General features: G+C 36.4%; 3 protein-coding genes and 1 pseudogene across 7 annotated transcripts; 3 read left to right on the forward strand and 1 right to left on the reverse strand.

The window, feature by feature from the left end:
* Window positions 1-5181: 5181 nt before the first annotated feature.
* On the forward strand, window positions 5182-15934 carry LOC133679651 (laccase-2-like; annotated as a pseudogene).
* A 1485-nt stretch (window positions 15935-17419) lies between these two features.
* Window positions 17420-20365, forward strand: LOC133697150 (increased DNA methylation 3). Of its 2 annotated transcripts, none has more exons than XM_062119543.1 (3): window positions 17420-17551; window positions 19451-19636; window positions 19803-20365. In XM_062119543.1, the coding sequence occupies exons 2-3, from the start codon at window positions 19468-19470 to the stop codon at window positions 20105-20107; spliced, it is 474 nt and encodes a 157-aa protein (XP_061975527.1). In that variant the 5' UTR covers window positions 17420-17551; window positions 19451-19467; the 3' UTR covers window positions 20108-20365. The 2 variants fall into 2 exon arrangements, with proteins under 2 accessions (XP_061975527.1, XP_061975537.1); XM_062119553.1 differs by having other exon boundaries at window positions 19833-20365.
* A 3198-nt stretch (window positions 20366-23563) lies between these two features.
* Window positions 23564-27487, forward strand: LOC133691711 (probable carboxylesterase 16). Of its 4 annotated transcripts, none has more exons than XR_009841727.1 (2): window positions 23564-24028; window positions 24399-27487. XR_009841727.1 is itself a non-coding variant. In XM_062112321.1 (2 exons), exons 1-2 carry the CDS (start codon window positions 23727-23729, stop codon window positions 24612-24614), a joined length of 402 nt encoding a protein of 133 aa, XP_061968305.1. In that variant the 5' UTR covers window positions 23564-23726; the 3' UTR covers window positions 24615-25691. The 4 variants fall into 4 exon arrangements, 1 of the variants encoding a protein (XP_061968305.1); XR_009841729.1 differs by having other exon boundaries at window positions 24439-27487; XR_009841728.1 differs by having other exon boundaries at window positions 24410-25536.
* On the reverse strand, window positions 26321-27247 carry LOC133691728 (small polypeptide DEVIL 13). Its single transcript, XM_062112334.1, has 2 exons — window positions 26951-27247; window positions 26321-26535 (listed from the first exon to the last, which is right to left on the reverse strand). Exon 1 carries the CDS (start codon window positions 27245-27247, stop codon window positions 26972-26974), a length of 276 nt encoding a protein of 91 aa, XP_061968318.1. The 3' UTR covers window positions 26321-26535; window positions 26951-26971.
* Window positions 27488-27916: the final 429 nt, after the last annotated feature.

Raw genomic sequence — 27916 nt, forward strand, 5'->3', positions numbered from 1 at the left:
TCTTCTAACCAAAAGGTTCATGGAGGATTACCTGTGTTGGTAGGCACACGAAGAACTATTTGTTCCTAATGAGAGCATGGTAGAAAGGGTGGCTAACTAGGTCAATTTCTAGTGCTAGCAATATGCATGAAGTTGGAAATGAGTACAGTAATCTTTACAAGAATATGGTTATGGATGCAATGAGAATGAGTGAAGGTAATGTCAGTGAATGTCCAATCATAGAAGAAGAACCTAATGCAGATGCAACAAGGTTTTTTGATATGTTGAAAGATTCTGACGAACCATTATGTGATGGCTGCACGAACCATAGTAAATTATCAGCCATTGCACAGGTGTTCACCATCAAGTCAGATCACGGGTTGATTGAGGCCGGTTATGACAAGATTATCGAATGGGCGAGAAGCATTTTTCTTGAAGGGATCAAGCTGAAAGAGAACTTCTATACTACCATGTCCATGATGAAACCCCTCAGATTAGGATACTAGAAAATTGACATGTGCCCTAACTTCTACATGTTATTCTACCTTAAAAATGTTGAGTTGACCGAGTGCATGATATGGGGGCATTCCCGTTATAAACCTAGAATTGGCAGAGAAAAGACTCTCGTGGCATATAAAAAACTTAGATACTTTCCAATCACACCTAGACTACAAAGGTTATTCATGTCACCAAAGACCGCTGAGCACATGACATGACACCAATCACATCATGCAGTTGATGGAGTGATGGTGCATCATTTTGACGGCGAAGCATGGAAACACTTTAATAGTGTGCATCCTCACTTTTCAGCTGAATCAAGGAACGTGTGTCTTGGGTTGTGTACAGATGGATTCAACCCATTCGGGGATGTGTATGAGGCCGGAGTTCATGTTTTTATCTACGGTCATACTAGGTTCGAGCAGTCCGGGGCGGAATATAGATGTTTTCTTCAACCGTTGATTGATGAGTTGACTCAGCTGTGGTCCTCTGGAGCTTTGAGTTATGATATCTCGAGGAAACAAAATTTTGTTATGAGAGCGGCTTTGATGTGGACTATCAATGATTTTTCAGCTTATGGAATGATTTCTGTTTGGAGCACGCATGGAAAACTAGCATGTCCATACTGTATGGAGAACAACAAGGCATTCACGCTAACAAACGGGGGTAAAGCTTTTTTTTTTAGTGTCATCGTCGTTTCGTGCCACCGAATCACAAGTACAGAAAGAACAAAAAGGATTTTTTTGTTGGCAGAGTTGAAAAGGATGTTGCACCCCCGCGTCTTTCTGGTGAAGAATTGCATGATGTTGTGTCAGAGTACGGTGACATTGTGTTTGGTCTCCAATCAGGTAAGCATAAGTTTCCTGGTTATGGTTTGACCCATAATTAGGTGAAGCGAAGTATCTTTTGTGAGCTTCCTTATTGGAAGATCAATCTTCTCCGCCATAACCTTGACTTCATGCACATTGAAAAGAACGTGTTTGAGAACATTTTCAACACCGTTATGAAAGTGAAGGGGAAGACAAAGGACAACATCAAGGCTAGATTGGATGCAGCGTTGTTCTGTAACCGTAAAAATATAGAGTTGGTTTGTGATGGGTCACGGGTCGCAAAACCAAGAGCAAGCTTCATGTTAGAGAAAAACGCACAACTACTAGTTTAAAAATGGCTTAGAGTCTGCGTTTTCCCGATGGACATGCCTCGAACATATTAAGGCTGGTTAATACGAATGGATGCAGATTATTTAGAATGAAGAGTCATGACTTCCATGTGTTTATGCAAACACTCATCCCATTAGCTTTCGTGATTTGTTGCCAAAGGGGATATGGGATGCACTCACTTAGATCAGTCATTTCTTCTAAAATATATGCTCCGGCAAGTTGAATGTTCATATTGAAAGGTTTGAAATGAATATCGTGGAGACAATATGCAAACTTGAGATGATATTCCCTCCATCATTTTTTGACTTAATAGAGCATCTACTTGTACATTTACCATTTGAGGTAAAAGTTGGAGGATCAGTCCAGTACAGATGGATGTATCCATTCGAGAGGTTAAAAATTAAAGTTGCTATGTAATTCATAATTAAACATTTCTTAATTTTTTTAATTGGTAATTTTTTATTAATTCTATATATGCAGGTACTTGTTCAATCTTAAAAAAAAAAGGTTAAGAACTAGGCGCATGTTGAGGCATCAATATGCGAGGTCTATATTGTTCAGGAGATCTCAACATTTATCTCATACTATTTCGAACCTCATTTGAGAACGATTAACCGTGTTCCACGGCATGATGATGGTGGTGAAGTGCCTTCAAGTAGGAACTTGTTAATATTCTCTAATCTTGGACGACCCACACTTAAAAATGTCGTGAGGGGAAGATATTTGTCTGAAATAGAGTTCATACAAGCGCACAAGCGCACAATTATGTCCTATTTAACTGTGATGAGCTGAGACCTTTTATTAAATAAGTAGATGTTCGACTTAAACTTTGTCAAGAGTGTACTATTTATATATTATGATACCATAAACTCATATAATTTAGAACAACCGTGCAGGCAACATCGACGATACATACTGTCCAATAACTCACAGCTGACCGAATCCCATATCTTTCAATTACAAGATAAACAAATTGCCACGTGGTTTAGAACACATGTAAGTCCTATCACAAACTCATTATCTCTTGCAATGTAATTAACTGTACATCAATATTACAAAATATTCGTTTATTGATTATTGTTGTATTTGATATACAAGGTTTATTAAATGGGAGGTAGTGCTGCTATTTCACTGTCTTTACTAAGCCTGGGCCCTGAAAGAAAAGTCAAGTGCTATAATGGGTATTTTGTCAATGGATATGTCTTTCATGCTGAAAAATACGGGCATGGAAGAAAGACATACAACAACGGTGTTTATATTAACGGATCGACTTCTAGTGAGTTTGAAGTTGACTACTACGGTAGATTGGAAGAGGTCATCGAATTACAATATCATAGCAAATATAATAGAGTTTTTTTTATTCAAATGCTATTGGTATGACACAACTGACAGAGAAATCAGAGTAAATCCTCACTATGGTCTCGTTGAAATCAACTCAAAAGCTAGACACCGTAACGCAAATAATGTCTTTGTTTTCGCAAAGGTTATCTGTTTTAAAAACCAAACCAAGGGGTTATGTCGAGATTGTTCAGGATGAGAACGAAGACACAAGTGTGATAGATGAAGTCTTTCAAGCTAGTGAGGTTGTTGAAACATACTGAGTTGCTCCTTCGATTGACTTAGAAGAAAATTCAAATTTTCGTGTTTTTTCGATGATAGTCTTGTTGATGTTGACGCAGAGAAGTTGAATGTTGTTTTGAGCTCTAGTGGACTAGAGAATGTTGATGAAGAAGATGATAACCACATTGAAGAGTGCGATGAAGTTGATAACAATTTAATTGAGGACGAAGATGAAAATTCTGACTAAATATGTTGTAAAGCCTTATTTTTATAATGTAATATTAAGGATGATATTTTGAAACATGAAATATTTATTTTATAATTGTCAGCTCTTGTTATTGTGTTGTGCGTGCTGTAAGTTTACAATTCAAGCTTTTGTGCAGGAGGATAGACACGCAATATAATCAACACTTGCAAAAAGATTGTTTGTTTTACCGACGGACTTATACCCGTTGGTATTTCACAGAGAGTTGCAAAACAATTATGACATTTTGCCTCAATTACTGACATGTATACTGACGGCCATATACCCTTAGGTATTTCACAGAGTTGCAAAAAAATTACCGCATTTTGCCACCATTACCGATGGGTATACCGACGGACTAGTACCTAGTCGGTATTTCACAGAGAGTTGTAAAAAAGTTACGGTATTTTACCACAATTACCGATAGGCCTGCGATAATTACCGACGTATATACCGATGCATTCACATATGGATGGCACACATTCCAAAGCGCATGCCTGTTAGAAGTTACCGATGGATTTGTTGACGGACATGGCAAAACCAATGCGTGTGTGCTCTGGCGCACAATTTCCGACGGATTTGCCGATGAACTTTGAAAAATATGGAGGGATTTTCAAAATTTTTGGTGTGAGAATCAATTAAATACCGACGGAAATTACTAATGGGCTTTAATGCTACCGTCTAAAAAATTATTATTTTATTTTCCGTCGGTAATTTCAACGGAAAAATTGTTGTATAAACCCCCCCTCCGTGATTCATTTTTACTCTGCTCCTCATTTCATCTCCTCTTCTCCTCTCCGTTTGTAATAAGTTTTTGCAAGAGTTTTTATTTTTGTGTTGGTAGTTTTCAACATATTAAAAGGTATGCATTTTTCTTTCTTTATCTTTGTATTTTTTTTACTTTTTTTATTTTAATTATGATTATTTGTGTGGTTTTCTTTGTTTTGTGTATTGTTTGTAGATAAAATCTTGAAATCAATATACTATTAAGGTAACATTTTTCATTCCTAAATTTATTTTGAATTTATGTATTGTTCTTTAGTTTTGTATATTGTTTGTTTTGTGTAGTGTTCTTTAGTTTTTTCTTTTAATTTGTTAAATTCATTTGATTGTTTGTATTGCCATAATATCTTGAAAATTTTGTTAAATTTGAATTGTTATTGTTGAATTTACCTTTAAAATATTAATTGAAATATAGAATTATATTTAATTAGTTTATCATAATTTTATGATATTATTGTTTGTTATATTTTTTATTATTTTGATTAATTTTAATTATTATTTATGAATTTATATTAATGTTATTTTATTTTTTGTATTGTAATAATTATTTGATAATTTAGTCTTTTTATTTGTGTAGATGTAGTCTCTAATATAATTTTATTGTTGAATTTTCAATTGAAATGATAATTGGAAATGAAGAATTAAATTTCATTGTTTTATCTCAATTTTATTCTATTATTGATTGTTATGGTTTTTTATTATTTCCATCAATTTTAATTGTCATTTATGCATTTCTATAGATGTTAGTTGAAAATATATAGATGTTGAATTTCATTAGATGTTAGGTTGTATATAAGATATTAAAATGGAGTCAATTGGTTTATGGTTATTGTAAAGATTTACAGTTTTGAAAATTGTGGGTAGTCTCTAGTATAGGGGAGGTGCTACCAATTTTTTTTTTTAAATTATCGAAGTTAATTATGAAATTATTCGTATAAATTTATGTAGATATGTAAAATGAAATCTACAGCATGTCGTCAGCAGACGGTTGCAGCTAGTTCTTCTAGCAGCGAGGAGAATGTATCCTTAGGTGTTGATCACGGCGAGGCATCTACGCCAACTTGTGATGTTGCCTCTTCTAGCGCGGTTTCACAGCATAGAGACGGTGTGCCTTCATAGCGGGATCAATTCACCCACAAGTACCAAGCACAATGGAAGGATGACCTCTCAATGTAAGTTTGTTTAGGTTTTAGTTTTTTTTTATATACTTATAACATAATTTATGAACAACTAATTAATATTTTATTAATTTTATTTAATTTCAGGTTCACGAACATTGAGGCTGCCAGGACAATAACATTAGCGTTTAAATTGTTGATGGAGATTCCATTGTTTCAATGGAGTTAGGTTTCCAGACATCTTGAGTGGAGACCTAATATCGATGAATGGTTTCCGTGATTTCAGGTCGGTGTTAACTTTTAATTTCCAGCTTATTTTTAATAAATTATTTTTATAATTTTATATCTTGTACTATTTTTATATTAAATGAATTATTTATATACACATCATAAATTTGAGTGGGATAGCGCGAACAACATTGTTGTGAGGAGGTTATGGGAGAATCATGCGGCAACTAGGTAATATCGAAAATAATATTTATTTTTGTTTTATAATTTTATGTTCTAAATTCTAATTTGTTACTATGGAAGCAGGTTGCGTGATTTTTGGTATGACATCCAAAAAAAGTCAAAAAAACATGTAAGTAATAACGGTCTTGAAGGATGGAATGAGGTGGCGATTTGGCAGGAATTCAAATTGTCATTCATCTCGGGAGATATATGGACGACATATATTGAGCATGTGACCTCAGAGCGGTTCTCACAGTGCTCACAGTTCGGCACCGACAACCAGAACCGGTAAATTCATGGTTCGGTGACCACGCACACCGGCGGCTTCGCCCGTTCAGCACCCATGCAAAGCGGATGGTAAGATTAATTTTAATGAAATATATCGTTAATTAATTTGTTGTTGCTTATAAATATATTTAACTTGCAACCTTTTTTTTCCTTACATGCTGCATCTCTTGGACGTGAGCTGAGTCTAATGGAGCTGTTTGTAAAGACACATGTGCGGAGTCAAGACCGCCAAAAAAGGGTGCAACAGTTCATGGACAACCGTGCTCAGCACTTCGTGGTATGTTTGTTCAATCATTTTATTTTGTAAGTTATAATTTTCTTGAATTGAATATGATGATTTTTTTAAAAAAATTTCAGGAGACCTATAATAGCCGGTTGAGGGAGAGATATGCGAACGATCCTTCGACCCATCCAGATTTCAATTCGGATTTGTGGATGGAGGTGGGATCATTTGGTGGACCAAAAAAAAATCAGGTCTACGGGCTCTCCAACATTACAGCCGAAAACTTGCGGTCGGCTTGTAGTGTCTCAACCATTGGGAGCTCTCCATCAGTATCGAGCACCCAGTCTAAGGAGTTCGTGGTCTTGAAACAACAATATGAACAACTCTCGACGAATTATGATCAGCTCTGTCAAATGGTCATGGAGATTAGATCAAGGATGACTGATGATACATGTGCAACTCCTTTTTGGCCATATGGTCCCGGGAACAACTAGCCTCCTCCTCCTTCTCCAGCTCCGCCACTATTCTAGTTTAATTTTGTTTTTTAAACACATTAAATTTGTAATGAATATTTGGATGGATATTATTTAACATTATTTTTATATTTTTAATGTTTAATACAATTTTATTTGTTTATGAAGCTTTTTTACTATTTATAAATTATTTTTTATATATATTTTAAATACATACCGACGGCTTTCCAGATAGAAACTGGCCGTTGGTATTTTACCGAGAGTTGCCAAACAATTACCACCCATGCCACAATTACCGACGGACATATTCCGTCGATGTTTACTATTACTATTACCGACGGAATATATCTGTCGGTATTTCATAGAGTTCTGAAATATTTACCGTCATGCCACCATCACCGACGGATAGTCCGTCGGTGATTACCGTTGAAAATACAGATGGATGGATTCCATCGGTAATGTTCTCGCGGGAAATATTTTTTTTTGCCGCGCGTCGCCGCCTGTAAAATTGTTGGTGGTTGGTTTTTTTTTATTTTTGACAAAATCAGTAATGAAATGGGGAAGTACCGACGATCCGTATTCCGATGGACTAAGGTCTTCGATAACATTATTACCAATGAATTTCATGCCTTACACTGACGAAATTAATCCATCGGTAAAACTGTTTAATAGTGTAGTGCATTGCTTTGAGGAGTATATAAAGAATGACATTTAGAAACATATTTTGCCTTGCTCACCAAGTCCCTCGAAGAGTCACTCGCGCTATCGTGGAACATAGATTTTGGCATGACTGATATTTCTCTATCCTTGATATTCTCCAACCTGTTTGGTGGAAGATACCTTTCATTACTTTAATTAGGAATATCAAGTCAAATTTCCTTACAAACATGTTACTTGTTTTTTGAGGAAAAAATTGATTCTACGACAGAAGAATTTTCAATGAAAGGGGTAACTTATGAGGAAGGGATATTGAAATTAGCATGCTGACATTTCTTTCGAAATAATGCTACTTGTCTATGTAATTAGGAGGACGAGATAAGCATATTCAAACCAAAAGCTTAAGCACAAATAAAATTAACTAATCAATTGACTTTGATGATTACACTGCAAAATCAAACATGGATCGCATGCAGTAGGTAATTCTCTTCCTTCTGTCATGTCTGAAACCTCTGATTACCTAATCAACCAGCCAGTATTACTCTATCTATAAACTATTTGCCTGTATAACTGAACACTCCCAACTGAGTTTAATGATATGCACATGAGAAGCAAAGTTTAAGTTTCACCAAAAGTGCCTATAACTCCTATGTCCTTTAATTTCTTACCAAGTAGAATATTTTAGTTTAATTTGGTTGGCACGTAAAGCATGGGTGCTTCAGCTTCTGCATCACCAACAATTCTTCTGCAATATTACTCTTTGCTATAAGCTGCCTCTGGGCCTTTCCTGAGGTTGCCAGTGCAAAGCATGCAGGCATTACAAGGCACTACAAGTTCAACGTAAGTACATATATATACTTTGCATTTTACACTTATCTAAACTTGTGGCACTTTTAACTATATGCTTTTGTCTAAAACTGAAAAATGTGACCAAGTTGTGCCACACCAAGAGCATGGAGACAATTAATGGGATGTTCTCGGGGCCCCGCATAGTTGCTAGAGATGGTGACCGTCTAGTGGTGAAGGTGGTCAATCATGTTCCAAATAATATCAGCATCCATCGGTATGAATTGAACTCTGTATATATCGATCGTGTACTTCTATTATATATGATTGTTTCTTTTACTAAGTTTTTGTCCTGTGGTACTGTATTTATCGATTAATTAACAATGACAAGTGGTTAAATCATATCTACGTGATTGGTCTTCATGGCTGACATGTTTTTGGTGATGAAATTATTGGAAACAGGCATGGAATTCGACAGCTTCAAAGTGGATGGGCAGATAGGCCATCATGCATCACACAATGGCCTATTCAAACAAACTAGACATATGTGTACAACTTCACTATTACAGGAAAAAGAGGAACTCTCTTCTGGCATACTCACTTTTCATGGCTTAGAGCTACTGTCTATGGACCCCTCATCATCTTCCCTAAGCAAAATGTTTCTTAACGATTTGCCAAACCCTGCAAGGAAGTGACCTTTTTATTTTGTATCTTCGTTAAACAAGCTAATTAAGAATAAAACAATCTGATTGAATAAACCACGGGAGAGTGGTTTGTTAAGTGTGGACACAATCTGGTGGTGGTGGCAGCCATGTCAAGCATGACTGCTGTCAAACATGGCTGCATGGTAAGAGTCAATGGTGGGTGCCTAAACAAAGAAAACGGTGGCCACCATAATTGACTATATAAAGAAGATTGTCTCCCATATCAGCTATAAATAGAGGGTGCTATTGAGAGCTGAGATGTGAGACGTAGTAGAGAGAACAGATTGAGAACAAGAGAGAAACACAGAGAGAGAGCTAGGGAGAGTTGAGTTGAGTTGAGAAGAATTTTCTCCTCCTCCTTGTTTTGTTGTTTGTATTGTTTCTAAGCTTGATTAATACAAACCAGTAGCTCCGTGGAGTAGGCAAGTTGCCGAACCACGTAAATTTGTGTGTGTTTGATTGCTTGAATGACCCAACAACTGGTATCAGAGCTTGTTCTTGAAAAAGAGGGTGTTTGATCCAAACTCAAAAATCAAAGTTCTCAAAACGTGTTTTTGAACATACCATCGTGTAGAGCAAGAGGAGACGAATTCACTGGTGAAAACCCGGCGAAGAACCGACGTCCTGCATGCCCGCACGCACCCACACGCGCCGACGAAGCCACTGCCTACGCGCGCCCACGCGCAGCACGCTCTCCACGCGTCGTCTCTACCCGGATACCTGCATCTAAACCGGGTTGACCCGCCACGTCATCCGCCACGCAAGCAAAACAGTACAGTCTCCTGCCACGTCACCTGCCACGTCAGCAAGTCAACTGCCACGTCATCCGACCAGTCAGTAGCCACGTCAGACACTGACACGTCAGCACGGGACGCGCGTGCAGTTGCCACGTCAGCAAAGGTGGGTCCCAGTGGGCCTACGTGGAAGCCACGTCATCTTGACACGTCATCAAATGTGGGTTTTGATCCAGTGCTTCGCAGACGCTATTCTGGGCTGACACGCGGCTTCATCTGCACCGTCCGTTGATCCAAAACTTTGACTGTTAAGATCTGAGCCATCCGAAGTCCGATTGGGGTGATCTCAGTGTCGTTTCCAATATTTTTGGCCGTTCCGGACACATCTGTAAGGTCAGATTTGACAAATTCAAATCGGAGATACAGTAAAAATGGCAGATGAAATAAAGGCTGCGGGAATTGAAAAATTTGATGGATCAGATTTTGGATATTGGAAAATGCAAATTGAAGACTATTTATATGGGAAGAAACTTCATCTTCCTCTCTTGGGGAGCAAACCGGAGAATATGCCAGAAGAAGATTGGTTGCTTCTTGATAGACAAGTTTTGGGTATTATCCGGTTATCCTTATCAAGAAGAGTTGCTCACAATGTTACGAAAGAAAGATCCACTGCAAGACTAATGGAAGCCTTGTCTGGGATGTATGAAAAGCCCTCGGCAAACAATAAAGTGCACTTGATGAAGAAGTTGTTCAACTTGAAAATGACAGAAGGCACCTCCGTCACGCAACATCTCAACAACTTTAATACCATCACAAATCAATTGTCATCTGTAGAGATTGAGTTTGATGATGAGATCCGTGCACTCATTTTGCTAGCTTCACTTCCAAGCAGTTGGGAAGGTATGAGGACAGCCGTGAGCAATTCAGCTGGAAAATCCAAACTGAAATATGATGACATCCGAGACTTGATTTTAGCTGAAGAAGTTCGAAGGAAAGACTCAGGTGAAAGTTCAAGTTCAGGATCAGCTCTCAACATTAACACTCGAGGGAGGAGACAGGATAGAGGCTTATCCAGAGGCAGATCCAAATCAAGATACAGAAGTAAAAGCAAGTCCGGACCCAGAAAGCAGGCTGAATGTTGGAATTGTGGCAAACCTGGTCATTTCATGAGGAATTGCACAAAACCGAAAAAACCTGAAGCTGACTCTGCAAACGCTACCACAGATGAGGTGCAAGACGCTTTGATTCTTGCTGTACAAAGTCCGATTGATGATTGGATTCTTGATTTTGGTGCTTCATTCCACTGTACACCACACCATGAGATGATGCAAAACTATGTTGCTGGAGATCACGGTGTAGTCTATCTAGCCGATGGACAACCAATGAAGATTGTTGGTATAGGAGAAGTGCATATCAAGACAATGAATGGATCTACATGGAACTTGCAAAATGTAAGGCATGTTCCTGGACTCAAGAAGAAGTTGATCTCAGTCGGACAACTTGATGAGAGTGGTCATTCAATCCTCTTTTCTGGAGGTATGTGGAAGGTATCAAAGGGAGCAATGGTTTTGGCTCGTGGAAAGAAAACCGGCACCCTGTATATGACCACAAGATGTGAAGATATTATTGCCTCTACTGAAGTAGAAAATCAAGCACAGTTATGGCACTGTAGACTCGGCCATATGAGTCAAAAAGGGATGAAGATACTTCAGTCGAAGGGAAAACTGCCAGAGCTTAAAAATGTTGATCTAGACATTTGTGAAAGCTGTGTTCTTGGAAAACAGAAGAAGCTCAGTTTCTTAAAGGTTGGCAGGGCCTTAAGACCAAGAAAGCTAGAACTGGTGCACACAGATTTATGGGGACCTTCTCCAGTGGCATCTCTTGGAGGTTCTCGGTATTACGTAACTTTCATTGATGATTTCAGCAGAAAGGTATGGGTCTACTTTCTGAAAAATAAATCTGATGTGTTCGAAACATTCAAGAAGTGGAAGGCTATGGTTGAGAATGAATCAGGTTTGAAGTTGAAATGCTTAAGATCTGATAATGGAGGAGAATACATTGATGGAGGTTTCAAGGAGTATTGTGCTGTTAATGGTATCAGAATGGAAAAGACCATTCCAGGCACACCACAACAGAATGGCATTGCTGAAAGAATGAACCGGACCATCAATGAACGAGCTAGAAGCATGAGGTTGCATTCAGGGCTACCTCAAACATTCTGGGCTGACGCAGTTCATACTGCAGTTTACTTGATCAACCGTGGACCATCAGTTCCTTTGGAGTTCAGATTGCCTGAGGAAGTATGGAGAGGAAAAGAGGTACAAATCTCTCATTTAAAGGTCTTTGGGTGTGTTTCCTATGTGCATATAGATTCTGATGCACGCAACAAGCTAGATGCCAAATCCAAGAAATGTTTCTTCATTGGCTATGGAGATGAAGAATTTGGATTTCGGTTTTGGGATGATCAGAACAGAAAGATTATCAGAAGCAGGAACGTGATCTTCAATGAGAAAGTTTTGTACAAAGACAGATCAAGTGCAGAAACAGATATGACTGATTCAGATACAAGTCCACAAAAATCTGAATTCATCAGATTAGAAGGGCTTCCTGATGTTACCGAGCATAACAAAACTCAAGAGTCTTTACAAGAAGATTCAAGCACATCTGTACCCACCACTACATAAGACGATGCAGAGCCAAGTGAACCAATTGTTTATGTTCGCAGGTCTTCAAGGACTATAAAGCCCCCACAACGGTTCACACTTCTACTGAATTATATTTTATCGACAGATGGTGGTGAGCCGCTAAGTTATGAAGAATCCTTACAAGATGGAAACTCAAGCAAGTGGGAGTTAGCCATGAAGGATGAGATGAGTTCGTTGCTGAAGAACAAGACCTGGGAGCTGACCACACTACCTGAAGGAAAGAAGGCTTTGCAAAACAAGTGGGTCTACAGAGTAAAGACTGAGCATGACGGAAGCAAACGGTTCAAGGCAAGACTTGTTGTAAAAGGGTTTCAACAAAAGAAAGGGATTGACTACTCTGAGATATTTTCTCCAGTTGTGAAGCTCACAACAATCAGAGTTGTTCTGGGGATAGTAGCGGCAGAGAATTTACATCTTGAACAATTAGATGTAAAAACAGCTTTTCTTCATGGAGAATTGGAGGAAGACATTTACATGCAACAACCAGAGGGGTTTGAAATACCAGGAAAGGAGAACCAAGTCTGCAAGCTAAAGAAAAGCCTATACGGTTTGAAGCAAGCTCCAAGACAGTGGTACAAGAAGTTTGACAACTTCATGTGTAGTTCGGGATACACAAGATGCCAGGCTGATCACTGTTGCTATGTCAAACATTTTGACAACTCCTACATCATTCTACTATTATATGTGGATGATATGTTGATTGCAGGATCCAACATTGAGGAGATTGACAAGCTGAAACAACAATTGTCAAAACAGTTTGAAATGAAGGATCTGGGAGCTGCTAAACAAATACTGGGCATGAGAATCATCAGAGATCAAGACAAAGGCATACTAAAGCTTTCACAAACAGAGTATGTCAAGAAGGTTCTCAGCAGGTTTAGTATGGATAATGCTAAACCAGTAAGTACACCTCTGGGGAATCATTTCAAGCTCAGCAAAGACCAGTCACCAAAAACTGAGCTAGAAAGTGGATACATGGATAAGATTCCATACGCCTCAGCTATCGGCTCTTTGATGTATGCTATGGTCTGTACCAGACCAGACATTGCCCATGCAGTGGGAGTTGTAAGCCGATATATGAGCAATCCTGGAAAGCAACATTGGGAGGCGGTGAAATGGATCATGAGATACTTAAAAGGTTCATCAGAGACATGTCTTACTTTCACAGCTGGTGGTTTGAAACTTGAAGGTTTTGTAGACGCTGATCTAGCAGGAGATGTTGATAGCAGAAAGAGCACTACAGGATATGTATATACTCTAGGAGGGACTGCTGTTTCCTGGAGTTCTACCTTGCAAAAGATCGTCGCTCTTTCAACAACAGAAGCTGAATATGTTGCAGTCTCAGAATCTGCAAAAGAGATCGTATGGCTGCAGAGTTTTCTGAAAGAATTGGGCAAGATGAAGGAAAAGGGTACTTTGTACAGCGACAGTCAGAGTGCAATCTTCCTTGCCAAGAATCCAGCATTTCACTCCAGGACGAAGCATATTCAGATCAAATATCACTTCATCCGACAATTGCTAGACGAGGAGCAACTAATGCTAGAAAAGATCTGCGGAAGCAAGAATCCAGCTGACATGTTAACCAAAGGAGTTACTCTTGATAAACTGAAGCTGTGTAAAGCTTCAGTTGGTCTCAGAAATTAAAAGACAGATCTAGCACCATTTGTGTCCAAGTGGGAGATTGTTAAGTGTGGACACAATCTGGTGGTGGTGGCAGCCATGTCAAGCATGACTGCTGTCAAACATGGCTGCATGGTAAGAGTCAATGGTGGGTGCCTAAACAAAGAAAACGGTGGCCACCATAATTGACTACATAAAGAAGATTGTCTCCCATATCAGCTATAAATAGAGGGTGCTATTGAGAGCTGAGATGTGAGACGTAGTAGAGAGAACAGATTGAGAACAAGAGAGAAACACAGAGAGAGAGCTAGGGAGAGTTGAGTTGAGTTGAGAAGAATTTTCTCCTCCTCCTTGTTTTGTTGTTTGTATTGTTTCTAAGCTTGATTAATACAAACCAGTAGCTCCGTGGAGTAGGCAAGTTGCCGAACCACGTAAATTTGTGTGTGTTTGATTGCTTGAATGACCCAACATGGTTCAGTGCTGATCCCGAGGCAGTGATTAACCAGGCTTTACAGACTGGAGGGTGGCCAAATGTCTCCGAAGCTTACACCTTTAAAACGTGTTCCGGAGTGTGGAAAGACATATCTTCTCTGATTGATCAATGCTGCACTCAACGATGAGCTCTTTTTCAGCATTGCGAACCACACATTCACCACTGTTAAAGCGGATGCAACTTATGTGAAGCCTTTTGAGACTAACCTTTTAGTTATCACACCAGGACAGACCACAAATATTCTTCTGAAGACCGAACCCATTGCCCCCAATGCATTATTCTACATGTTAGCAAGACCATATTTTACTAGCACGGCACGTTTGATAACACGACTGTTGCAGGGATACTTGAGTATGAAAGTTCTTCAAAGTCGACAGCATTAAACCAACCTTACCTCTTATTAACGCTACAAATGTCGTTGCGAATTTCACAACAAAATTTCGTAGTTTGGCTAATTCTCAATTCCTAGTTGATGTGCCTCAAACAAAAGCAGACAAGAAATCCTTCTTCACAGTTGGTCTAAGAAATAGCCCGTGCACAAAAAATAAGATATGTCACGGGCCTAATGGCACAAAATTTGCAGCTTCTGTTAACAATATCTCCATGGCTTTCCTTTCAGCGGCACACCTCACCTCCAATCCTATTTTTTCAAAAAATCAAATGGGGTTTTCACCACTGATTTTCCAAGCTTTCCTCTCCATCCATTCATTTAACACAAGTGCATAGGTAGTGATGCAGGACACTAGCATTTTGGGTACTGAGAGTCACCCTCTCCATCTTCATGGCCTCAATTTCTTTGTTGTTGGAGAAGGGTTTGGAAATTTTAATCCTAAGAGTGATCCCAAAAATTTTAACCTTAGTTGATCCTGTTGAGAGGAACACTGTTGGTGTGCCTTCTGGTGGTTGGGTGGCAATTCGATTTCGTGCAGACAATCCAGGTTCGTAATAATATTTAACATAGCACACATTTTCCTTTTCCATGCTGTTATTTGAACATTTTTCACTGATTCTAGAGTAGATTTTACTTGTGAATCCCATAAATTCAGTGGTTGAAATAATTTGAGAAGTGAATCGGAGAAAAATATTTTTTGACGGGATTAATTAACTCAATTCATTTCATTTATTCAAACTATTTGTAGTAGAATATTAGATTTAAAGTGGATATTATATTGTAATGTGTGATGCAGGAGTGTGGTTGATGCACATGTCCACATGTTTGAAATTTAACATAGGATAACTAGAAAAATTTTGTTTTAATAAAAGGGCTAATGAAAAAATTCAAATCGAATAAATAAAAAATATTGATGATGATGATGATGACTACTACAACAATGTACTTGGATCAGATAAACAAAATATCTGTAACAATCATAATTGAGAATTATATCCATGAACATTCATCTCTGCAGATCAGCAGCAGTATGGAGAAGAAACCGTGCAAATTGGCATTGCTAAATAGCTATGAAAAAACTGCTGGAACTAATTCTTCTAGAAATGAGAAACCATCCCTCATCAGCAATGGTTGGACAGACATACAGAAGGAGGCGTCGCCTTTGCGACCTGCCAGTGCCAGGATTTTCCTATGGTACTGTTTGTAATTCAAAAGAACACAATCAAGAAAGCATCTCTGGAATCGGGAAGAGCTGCAAATTGGATGAGGCCGTTGCCTCATGTGGAATTTCCTATCACAGATGAATCTGTCATTATGACTATTGACTGGCCAGCGCAAGCAGGGCCGGAAGACACTTTGACCGCCAATCGGAATTTTCGACATAGGCATTGAGAAAAGGTGCATATTTTTTCGAAGTTTCTGTTCCTGGTGTTTCTGTTGCGGTGTTGCCCCTCAAATCAGTGGTCTGCTAATTTGTCCCATCTATGTTTTTGAGCAACCAACTACAAGGAAGCTCCTTCTGTTCTCAGGACATGCCTGCATGCAAAGATTAGCTACCATATTATTCGCTAAGAAGCAGAATGCAGATCATGTCCCCGAGCATCTCTGCTGCTGTCCACATTTTCTCAACGACTGCAGCATTTTTTTGCTTCAGTTGTTGCTTTCCTTACAGCTTTTTCTCCAATTCATTTCATAATGTAACTCTCTCTCTCTTTCTCTGTATTTACGATTGTAAATTAAACAGCTGAAGATTTGCTAGATGAACTCATCAAAGTGTGACGGGCTTGCATCAGGGCAGATTTCTCTTTTCGAAGAAGTCCATTTGCTCGCAGGTCTCACCTCACTCAATTGTACAAGGCCTCGGGCCCGTATAGAGGACATGTATTTAATGCATTTTCTTTTTGTAAGAATTTAAAAAGGGTTTTATCCATAATTCCTTGCTATCCTCTTCTAAATTTTTATTAGTCTCTTTAATTTTTATTTTTTTTATTGAGTCTTGTACATTATACAATACTTGTGATGTGATAAACCTCCATTTTATCATTATTATTCAACATGTAGATTAATCTCATAATTATGTAACCCGATTCTATTTTCTTTTGAAAATAATAATATAAAAAGTGTTTTATATGTTATTTTTTAAAATTATTTTTATTTAAAAATATATTAAAATAACATTTTTTATTTTTTATATTAATAATTAAAAATATAAAAAAATTAATTTAAAAATATTTTTAAAATATTAAAAATTTTAAAAAATACAATACAACTACACTTCTAAACCATGCCAAAATTAATTTTAGAAGTGCTTTCATCTCTACCATGATATTATGGTAGACTTGTAATGATTATTTTTTAAAATATTTTTTGTTTAAAAATATATCAATTTTTTTATTTTTAACATCCACATCTTATATAAAAATATAAAAAAAATTAATTGAAAGTAATAAAAAAAAATCAAAATTTTCTAAAAACGTATTGGAAACAAGTGCATATATACACAGTGGAGCCCACATTTCGACGCGGCACCCTCTAATCGGTTCTGGGCCATATATAGTTAATGCCATGTTGGAATTGAAGAAGACGACCAAAATACTCCTAGCTGCACAGTGACCGCACCAACTCAATAGTCACAGAGAAAATTCTGCTGTCCACCGCCGTCGACGACCTACCGGAGTATTAACGGTAAAGTCTCCCGGCTATAACAACGAATACATCTAGATCTTCCATTTTCACACACACGCACGCATGAAATTTTCCGTGTTGCACAATCATTTGTGTTTATCTTGTAGTATAATAAGTGCATTGAAGCTTTTTATTTATATAAGCTGAATGGGTTTGTGCTTATTTTTCTTGGCTCGATTGATCTAGAAGAAGATTATGATGGGTGTTGAAGCGCTGCGGTCTTATTGGTATGGGGGTTTGTTCTAATCAACGGATAAAATTAGAACATGAAAAGAATATATTCAGAAAAAGAGTGAATTTGTGATTATGAAGTGGTTTGTTTAGAAGTGGAATTATTGCTTAGTTAGTTCCATGAAATTTAAGCTTTAGTTTTCTAGAATGCGATTAATGGAAGAAAGAAATGGAGCTCATGTGGTTATCCATTTCTTAATTATGTCTCTTCCGAATCAAATTAGGGTTTCTTTCGCGTTTTATCTTGGGTTTTCAGTTTTGTTCTTTCACCTAACCATAAAAAAATAACTGCTATTTTTGTGTCTCTTCTTAAAGATGCTGCATGTCAGCTTAGTCTTTTTGGTTCCTTAAATTACTGGCACTTCGAAATTAAGATGTTAGGGTTACTTATTCAGATGCCATCTAAATTAAGATTCTTTAACGAACATGTTTTTTTTTTCCTGTCTCTATTCATTCTGTGTTTATTGGAAGCATGACTGAGAAGCAACAAGGATTATTTTATCAAAATGAGCTATCAATTGAAAATCCATTACCTACGCAACATGAATAAAGGATTCTTGTTCTAGGTGTCATTGACATGGGTAAGATATTTCAGATATAGTTTTGAAATTGGATTGTTTTTAGTGGAGGAGTCTTTTATCTTCTCTTCCATTCTTTCTCGGAAATCAATCTCTTAGGTGGCCTGTAGGAAACAAAAGCAACCTGTGTCATGTACATTTCTGCAAGCTTCATTGTAATCTTCAGGCCTAAAGCTTTCTGGTGATCTGGTGATTGTCATGAATGTCTATGGCAAGCTCTCCGTTGGTCATCTTCAATGATATTGTCATCTGAATACCATACTCTCATAGAACAACAAATGGATTTGAAAATATTATTACTTTGGTTTATGAGATGCCCAGATCGGCCATGCTTTCATACTAATTGTGTCTTTTATTTCATGCTTGTTCCAAGTTGCATTGTTAGACAGCACTAGCTGAACCATTATGATGCAGAGTCTGGACCCTTGCCATTCCTCTTTTAGCATGAAACTTGGAAATATTGTTTGGCTATCTTTTGAAAAATGAAAATACTTAATTACTCTATACTGTGTCTTTGCATATTTGTTCCAGTGGTTTATATTTTAGTCTTAATAAGTAAAGGTTGGCGTGCTAGCTGTCCAGATTGGGAACAGCCATTCTGGAGCTAGATTACTCTTATGGATTTAAGGTTTCCTTTAGAGACTGAATTGTAAATCTTTTTACCTATTTGTTGTTTATCTTTCACTAATTTTCTTCACTCATAAATTTCAGACAAATATATCCTCGCACATTTCTGAATTTCCTTTTTTGGATCCCTATGCTATGTTTTTTTGAGTCTTGGCAACACTTACGAATTGAATTGTTTTGCTTATCCTTTGCCTTTATCGCCCCCCCTTTAAGCAAAAGTTGCAACAAATTTTAGCTTCATTATATAAGTTACTTGGCCTGTTATTAGATGCTACCAAAAGTACTATCAGTTACATCTAAACAACGCAAGTTCTTTAAATTTTCAATGGGTGTTTTTATTGTACATTTATCTGTCTGAATAGAAAACAACTGCATGCACAATTGGAATTTGCACTCCTCCTTCATCACTGTTCACCATGATTGTGGAGTTAATATGTGGATACTGAGAACTTGAGTGTCACAGGAATCTAGGGGGGCAGCATGGATGCTTGTGATTCTGCTAACCAACCAAAATTGAAACCATTAGTGATTTTAAGTGGAACTGCAAAGGAAGGTAGTGCAGGACCACCAATTGGTCTTGTTGACATTGGCGTCAGTGAAAATGCATATCTTTTCCGTGTTGCACTGCCTGGCATTCGGAGAAATGAAAGTAAGCTTCTTACCTCAAATGTTAAATTGCGGTGGCTTCTGCTGAGCATCATGCTCCTTAAGCCACATTTATTCCATTAGAAAGAATTTAGTAATGCAGTAAGCACTATTAAATTCTAAGGCCGAAGCTTTGAGGAATGACGGTGGCATGTTGTTTTGTGATATAGGAAATTACGTAGTCCACCTTTTTTTTCCAGGTAATTTAAAATGTGATATCCAGCATAATGGGACTGTTCACATAAAAGGTGTGGTAACCGTTGATGCTGGGATGCTGAAAGATTCATCTAGTGTCTTCCAGATGAGGGTCCAGCAACTCTGCCCTCCTGGACCATTCACCATTTCTTTTAAATTGCCTGGTCCTGTTGACCCTCGACTCTTCTGTCCTAATTTCCGGAATGATGGTGTCCTGGAAGTGGCGGTAATTAAATACAGACCACCAAGTGCTTCAACAAATGGGGTTCCGCCTTTGTGAGTTTTTTTATTTATTTTTATTCAGGAGCTTAATTGTGTTATTTCTGAACACAGAAACATACAAAGCATGCTGTAAACAGTAGACTAGCTGAAAACTAAAAGAGAAAACCACCCTGAAGTGGGGACATCTTCGCATGTCCTGCCAGATTTTCTGCAGAATGCATGGCTAATCTGACGAAGTTTTTGTATTGTTTATATTTATTGAACAGATCATTACATTTTCATTGATGGCCGAAATTAGTTCTTTCTTTTCTTTCAACACATCTTATCTTTGGCTCTGCCATTGTTTGCGTGTCTTGATTATGTTTTTTTTTTTTTAATGTATAGTTAATTAACCTCAATCTACGTCAGATTTTTTTTTCTCCCGAAAGGGCATTATCGATTTATAACTTCATTATAGATAGTTAACTCATCACCAGTCAATGCATCGCTGCTAGCACATGCAAGCTTTCAGTTGACATTTCCTGTTATATAAAGAATTCCTCAAAAGAAAAGCTAGTAGAAATGCATTGACTAGTGATGAGTTAATTTCAGTTCATTTGCTGTTTTCTGCTGGGTAATATATCAGTATATTGGATTTATAACTTCAAATTCAGATTTGTTTCTCATCCAGCCTCGCTCAGGTTGAGCTGGGCAAAAACTTGAATGGCTGATAGTCCTGTTTTGTAGCCATTCTGACTAGTAATAAACCATATTGGCATAAAATATGACACCAGTGGTCCTTTTGGTTTCCATAGCAGACTTGTGGTGCTTGTAAGGGTGTTTGACATTGAGACTCAATCTGTTTTTCATTAAATTTTGATTTTTTCTGTTATAAATTAATTTTTTTTAGTATTTTTAGATTATTTTGATGTTTCGATGTTAAAAATAATTTTTTTAAAATATTATTTTAATATATTTCTGAATAAAAAATAAAATCAAACACCTTAAAAACTTGAAATGATTAAGACGAAAAATATAATATAAATTCAGATTGTAAATTTAAATCGTAAAATCATAACTAATTTTTTTAATTAATTATATATTGATAATTCTAATTAAGAAATTAAATTACATTAAAATCTGATAAAATAAATCAATAATAAATAGTATGAATCAATAAATTAATGACATGGAAAAATAAAAAGTTTCAGAATAAAATTTTTTAATATAAGAGAATCACTGAAAGGTAGGAAGTACATATGAATCTAGTGACAATATGGTTGTTTCCATCAATAAGTCTTGATAGATGTTTTTGGGTTACAAGTTAATAAGTTCAAATTAGTAATTAACTAATATAAATTTAATAATGAAATAAATCCCTAAATAATGTCTAATGCACTAGAAAAAAATTTAAATTAAAAAAAATTATTTAAAAATAAATAAATAAATAAAATATAATAATAAAAAAAGTTTTCATATTAAAATTCCTCCATGTAGCCTGAATCTCCAATTTTTTTTATATTTTTGACAGATTTGAGTCTTAATTTCAAACATATCGTTCTCTCTTGATTTCAAACATGTCGTTCTTTCTCGTTTGGATGAATTGTTTGGCCTATGATATATAGTTGGAAAGTTTCAGATATTTAGTTTATATCCCAACTTTAATTGAAGCAAAATTCTACCAGTAGCGCTAAAACATGTCTCAAACAGTACACGAAGGTCTTGTTTGATATATTTAACAATATTAATTTACTAATTTTAACCTTCTGAAATATTATGTTCCCTCACTCCATTTAATCTAAAAATTTATCACAGTATATTTTTATATATCTAATATACTACTTTTTGTAATGGATCTGCATGTTACACTAATGGTTTCTTACACAATTTATTGTGTTTAAGATGTGTTGTTGAACATGAGTTCGAACCTTGGGATGTGATGGGCTGAACGCATGACAAACAATGGAAAGGGTTTGTTCAAAGAAGAAAAAATTAATTTCGATAGATTCATAAGGATACAAATTAGTGATGGTTTATAAAAAACTACAAGGAGGTTAAAAAAAAAATATTTTTGAAAAAAATTATTTTAATACCAAGTTATATTGTATAGAAAAATCTTTCAAATAATCGATGTCTACAATTTAGACTGCAAACTAAACTTCCTGAAATTATCATCCTTGTTAAGATCTGATAACTAATCAAAATATAACGAGTAAACCTTGTTAAAAAATAATAAAAAAAACTTAATAGAAGGGAAAGCGAACAAAAACATCTTTTAGGGCATCTTCAAGAGAAAAAAAAAAATTTGGCTTTTTAATGATGGCTGGTAATGTTAAATAAAATGTTAAAATATTATTTCTCTTATAAAAATATTATACTTATAAATCCGGTAAAAATAATAAAATTTTATAAAATTTTATTTTTAATTTTTTTAATTTTTTTTTACTTTCCATAAGATGATAATGATCTCAGGACCTATATTATGGGTTTTGCAAATTCACCCGAGTTGAATTAGATTGTTTTTTTTATTATCTTTTTAATTGATTTTTTTTTCAATTTCATCATTTAATATTAAGTTGATAATGAATTGTTTGAGTTGTTTTTAAACCTGTCAAATCAACTAGATCATATTAATTTTTTAAAATAATTGTGTATTAAATATATTAAAAATATAATTGACTATTTTAAAAGGCATTTTACCATTGGAATGTACATAAAAAAAACACACATATTTATACTATTTAAAAAATCATATTACAGAATTATTAAAAAATCTTAAGGGGGTGGTGAATTCATTCTTAAGGGTCAAAGTTAAAAAACTAATATTGTCAAATATATCAAACAAGATTTGCGTGTATTGTTTGGGACTTATTTAGAGCTACTGGTGGAATTTGGCTTCGATTAAAGTTGGGATAGAAACTAGACATCTGAAACTTTTCAACTATATATCGTAAGCCCAATAATTCATCGACATGTTTGAAATCAGGACTCAAATCTGTCAAGAATATACAAAAATTAGATATTTAGACTGCATGAAGAATTTTTTTATTATTCTATTTTATTTATTTAATTAATTTTAAATAATTATTTTTAATTTGAATTTTTTCCAGCGTATTAGACATTGTTTAGAGGTTTATTTCATTATTTTTTTATGTTAGTTAATTACTAATTTAAATTCATTAGCTTGCAACCCAAAAGAGGTCTATTAAGACTTATTGTGATGGAAACAACCAGATTGTCACTAAATTTATGTGTGCTTCCTATCTTTTAGTTATTCCCCTATATTAAAAAATTTTGTTCTAAAACCTTTTATTTCTCTATATCATTAATTTATTGAATCATACTATCTATCTCTTTAATTTTATTTAAATCACGCATTGATTATAATATTATTGATTCATTTTATTAAATTTTAATGTAATTTAATTTCTTAACTAAAATTATTAATATATAATTAGTTAAAAACATTACTTATAATTTTATTATTCAAGTTTATAATCTAAATTTATATTGTATTTTTTATTGAAAAAAAGGGCCTATCTAAAACCTTGGGTGTAGCCACCAAGAACATCCGTGTTGGCTCCTTCTCCTCTCTTTCTCTCCGCGTTTGCCTGCCTGACACAGCTGTCACCTCCCCGTTGCCCTTCAACCCATGATCACGGCGGCTATTTGCCTCCCCCAGGTAACTTTCACTGGTGATGCTGCAGTTTCACGGTGGCGGGTTTGTGAAAGGCAGCAATGAATCGGTAGGGAACGACGCGTTTTGCGGGAGAATCACGAAACAGTGTGATGATATTATTGTCGTGGTTGTTGGGTATAGATTGGCACCAGAGACCAGGAATCCGGGGGCTTTTGAAGATGGGTTCAAGGTTTTGAATTGGTTAGCAAAACAGTCTAATTTGGCTGCTTGTGGAATAGTAGATGCTCAAAGCCACATTTTCTATAGCTTCGATGCTTCCATGGTCAAGCCTTGGTTGGCTGCTCATGGAGATCCTTCCAGGTATCCATTCGGATTAACTTGCCTGTTCTGTTCTTCATCAAGCATATAATTAATATGAATAAAATTACATATTGATTTTCACGTGCCTGTAAGCAATTTAGCTCAATGGGTTTAAGGTATATGCATTTTAGTTATTCTAAAATTCACGTGACAAGCTGAAAAATAATAAAAAAATCTTTCTAACATAAATTAATTCATGTCATATATCCTAAAATAAAAAATAACCTTTTTGTTATATATATATAAAAAAAATGTTCTGTTATATATACATTCACAATAAAGGTCGGTTGAAGGTCGGTTCTCATTTTTAATAAAAGAAAAAAAAAATGAAGGTCGGTTCCAGGGTTCCTTACTTTCCCTATATAATTAGGTTTCTTTTAGATGATTTATTTACCCTAAAGCAAAAGCAGAGGAGGCAGGGGCGGGAGGCAGAGGAGGGCAGCGAGAATTGTTTGCTGATAAAGAATTAAACATGGACGTGAACAGGAAGGTAAGTGAAGAAGATATAGAAGGTGAAGAAGGCGATCAAAAAAGCAAACAAGTTGACGTCGAGATCATCATCATCATTCTCGTCCTTTTATTCTAACCAGTCCAATCCCTTTGGTGATTCCAATCTCGATAAGAAATTTGTGTGGCGCAAAAAGATTGAGCGTGATATTGCGCAAGGGCGGACTTTCTTTTCTCTTAAAACCGAAAGAAGGAGACAGAGAGAGAGAATGGAAGAGATTGAAAAGGTTAAGAAAAGAAGAGAGCAAAGGGCACTTGAGAAACGACAGCACGAGGAAGAAAGGGAGTTGTTAGCTAGAGAACGTGCCCGTGCTGAGTTTCAGGATTGGCAGAAGAAAGAGGATTGTGCTATTCCACAATTGTTGCTAATGATGATGAACGAAAAAATCAGATTCAAGAACCTGTGGAACCAGAACCGCCTACATTATTGGAGAAGTTCAATCTGAATAAAGCCATGGGAGCTATGAAGGAAGGTGATGGAGTAATTGGCTCTGTCGCTGAAGTGAACCTGGATTCACATGCAGGTAGAATGGTGGTGTGACAAGTACCAACCGAGAAAGCCTAAGTATGTCAATACTTTTCACACTGGATATGAATGGAACAAATATAACAGGACTCACTACGATCATGAAAATCCACCTCCAAAGATTGTGCGAGGATACAAGTTTAATATCTTCTACCCAGACATGATAAACAGGACAGAGACTCCAACTTATACATGCGAGGATGATGGGAGCAATGGGGAGACTTGCATTATAAGATTTCATGTAGGGCCACCTTATGAGGACATTGCATTCCGAATTGTGAAGAAAGATTGGGATGTGAGCCATAAAAAAGGATTCAAGAGCACGTTTGATGGGGTAATTTTGCGGCTTCATTTCAACTTCAGACGTCACTCCTATCGCAGGTGACAGGTAAACAACTTTGTGGTGGAATTATAAAAAATATTTTTATCTGTTGATTAATGACGTTTTGATCATGAAGTGTCTTTTTCTATGTTATGCTTGATCTTATGCTATTTCAATCCTGCGAATTGCAGTAAATAAATGACTATAACATTATCTTTTAATTATCAGACCAAATTACAGAAAGGATTGTAATGATTGATTCTGGCCAGATTTAAAAGCTGCTATACATTTTCTTGTGTTTACTGTCACTGACTTTGGAAAGTTATAACAACATCCGTCCTTCATTTTTTTGCCCCAAGTATCAGTGTTCTGCTACGGAAACAAAGAATTATAGCAGATTCACCAGTGACTAATAGTATATATCTACAGGTCTATCACATTTATGCAGTTGTCTATCACATTATCACATTTATGCAATGATTCAATTATGCAGTTCAATTATGGATTCTAACAAGACACTATTACCATGATGATTTCTCTAATCTTGTTGTATTCACGTTCTTGCTTGGAAGTAGTTGAGTAAAGCATCACATGTTTCATTCGACACAAGGGCGGGGGGGCTGGTGTTTTATTGACGCATCTAGTTGTACATGTGGGGTTTTTTTTTTTTTTTTATGATAGGATTATAGATGGAGATGTATTGATACCTCCTAACTAGAGTGAGACTGCTGAAAGATTTGATGAAAATCGAGAAGCTAAAAACTCCCGTACCTTATTTTATGACAAGTTCTTATCCTACAGTTGATGAAATACGCGGGACACGACACGACATGTCGTGTCATTTGATGATTCTGATATTTTTCAGTGCTTAAATGACAAAATTAGACGTTTTGTGCTGATAAGAGGAGAGATGCTTGGAAGGAATCCAGATTCCTACTGTAGAATCAAACTGTATGCAAGTTGTCATTTATAGTAGCATCAGTTTTGCTGGTATTACCTTTTACAGAACTCATTTTTATCAATGGTAGAGAGATGAGTGGCACTCCCAATGCAGATCCAATTGCTAACAATGTCCCCTACCTTACTGCCAGTTCCACCATCTAAAAGGAATCTCTCTTCCATCAAAAGACAAAACAGAGAGGAAAACGGAATCTGAAAAGAGAAGAGATAAGATTGCTATGACAACTCCAATAATAGAGCAAAACAAGTCTTGCTAGTGTAGAGATCCAATAAGGGACTAAAATCTTTCTACCCAGAACATTGAAAAAAATGAAGAATCATCAAAGTAAATGTAGCTAGTTAATTCGAGATTTTATTGGATTATAATTGATATGTGATGATCTCTTGTTACAAAGCAGATGATTCTAGCTCTCTTCAAATTGTAATTACAGAGCTGATTCTAAAAATGGAGGAAAGACAATAAAACTCTATGATACCAATCTCTTCTTGGTCAGATGGCAGAAAATTTACGAGTTCAATCAAACCCAACATCCATCTTTAAGAAAGGAGAGGGGAGGAGAAAAAAAAGCAAGAAGAAACAACCAAGAAGGTACACTTGATCCCTTACTCGATCTCTTTGCATGTTCCTTCAAGAATCACCATGTTTGTGCCAACAAACAAGCATGGCAACACAGCGCCTCATGATATAAAACCTTGCCTTCTGTTCCTTGGCTAAGCTACTACATTTATGTGAAATAGAAGAGTTTTTTTGAGAGAAACTCCTTGGAAGAGGGCACTTTGGAGAAGAGCTCTTAAGGGACGAGGTCCTCAAGAGAGGAGCCTTGGAAGATGAACTCTTAGTCGAGAAACTTCTTGTGAAAGAAGATGAACCTTCTTTCTTTGATAACTTCCACTTCTCATCCATCTACGAACCTTAGAAGCTACAAGTGACTAGCTAGTAACAGCAACTGATATGGTTCTTCTCTGTATGTACTATATACGTGTGATAGTGCGAAAGAGTTGGTGTGTGTGTGTGTGTGAGAGAGAGAGAGAGAGAGAGATAAGATCAAGGATGGGACTCGCTCAGTGAGTGGGCTTTTTATTATATATTGTAATGGCGATTCGGATTTCAAGATGCGAACCAGTATTTCATTTGGTGCTGAAATTCTTTGCTTTTTTTTTTTTTACCTCTCATGGCATCATCATGTTATTGGCTGGTTCTGAGGTCTCAAGGTCCTGTATTCTTACCGTGTGACTTCCTGATTCTTGAACCTCCTTCCTCCCTCTCGGAGATCCACCATTTAATTTGTAGACACTGCTGTCGTACAGTGCTCCATTATGGTTTTTTTTTTTTTTTTTTTTAAAGGGTCACCATACCATACAGAGAGGTTCGTACTCAGTCGACAGGTATGAGCTGGTTATGTGAAGAGGGTTGTGCTCATTGTTCCACGAAGGACAGGGGTCCGTCTAATAATTGAAACGTTTACTGCTCCTGGCCTTGGAGCACGTTCAATATGCGACGAAGTTGGGCTCCTTCCTTCGCTTGTAAAAGTTAAGGTCATATTTTTGCACTTTCAACCTGTTTTTTTTTTTT

The sequence above is a fragment of the Populus nigra genome, chromosome 1 (genome assembly GCF_951802175.1).
Source record: "Populus nigra chromosome 1, ddPopNigr1.1, whole genome shotgun sequence".
Taxonomy (NCBI): domain Eukaryota; kingdom Viridiplantae; phylum Streptophyta; class Magnoliopsida; order Malpighiales; family Salicaceae; genus Populus; species Populus nigra.

Bases quoted from the DNA above. Each gene is read 5' to 3' on its own strand.
- LOC133697150 (XM_062119543.1), top strand. From the start codon at position 19,468: ATGGATGCTTGTGATTCTGCTAACCAACCAAAATTGAAACCATTAGTG. The intron at 19,637-19,802 runs GTAAGCTTCTTA...TTTGTGATATAG, and splicing joins TGGCATTCGGAGAAATGAAA to GAAATTACGTAGTCCACCTT.
- LOC133691711 (XM_062112321.1), top strand. From the start codon at position 23,727: ATGCTGCAGTTTCACGGTGGCGGGTTTGTGAAAGGCAGCAATGAATCG. The intron at 24,029-24,514 runs GTATCCATTCGG...GGACGTGAACAG, and splicing joins GCTCATGGAGATCCTTCCAG to GAAGGTAAGTGAAGAAGATA.
- LOC133691728 (XM_062112334.1), bottom strand. From the start codon at position 27,247: ATGGATGAGAAGTGGAAGTTATCAAAGAAAGAAGGTTCATCTTCTTTC.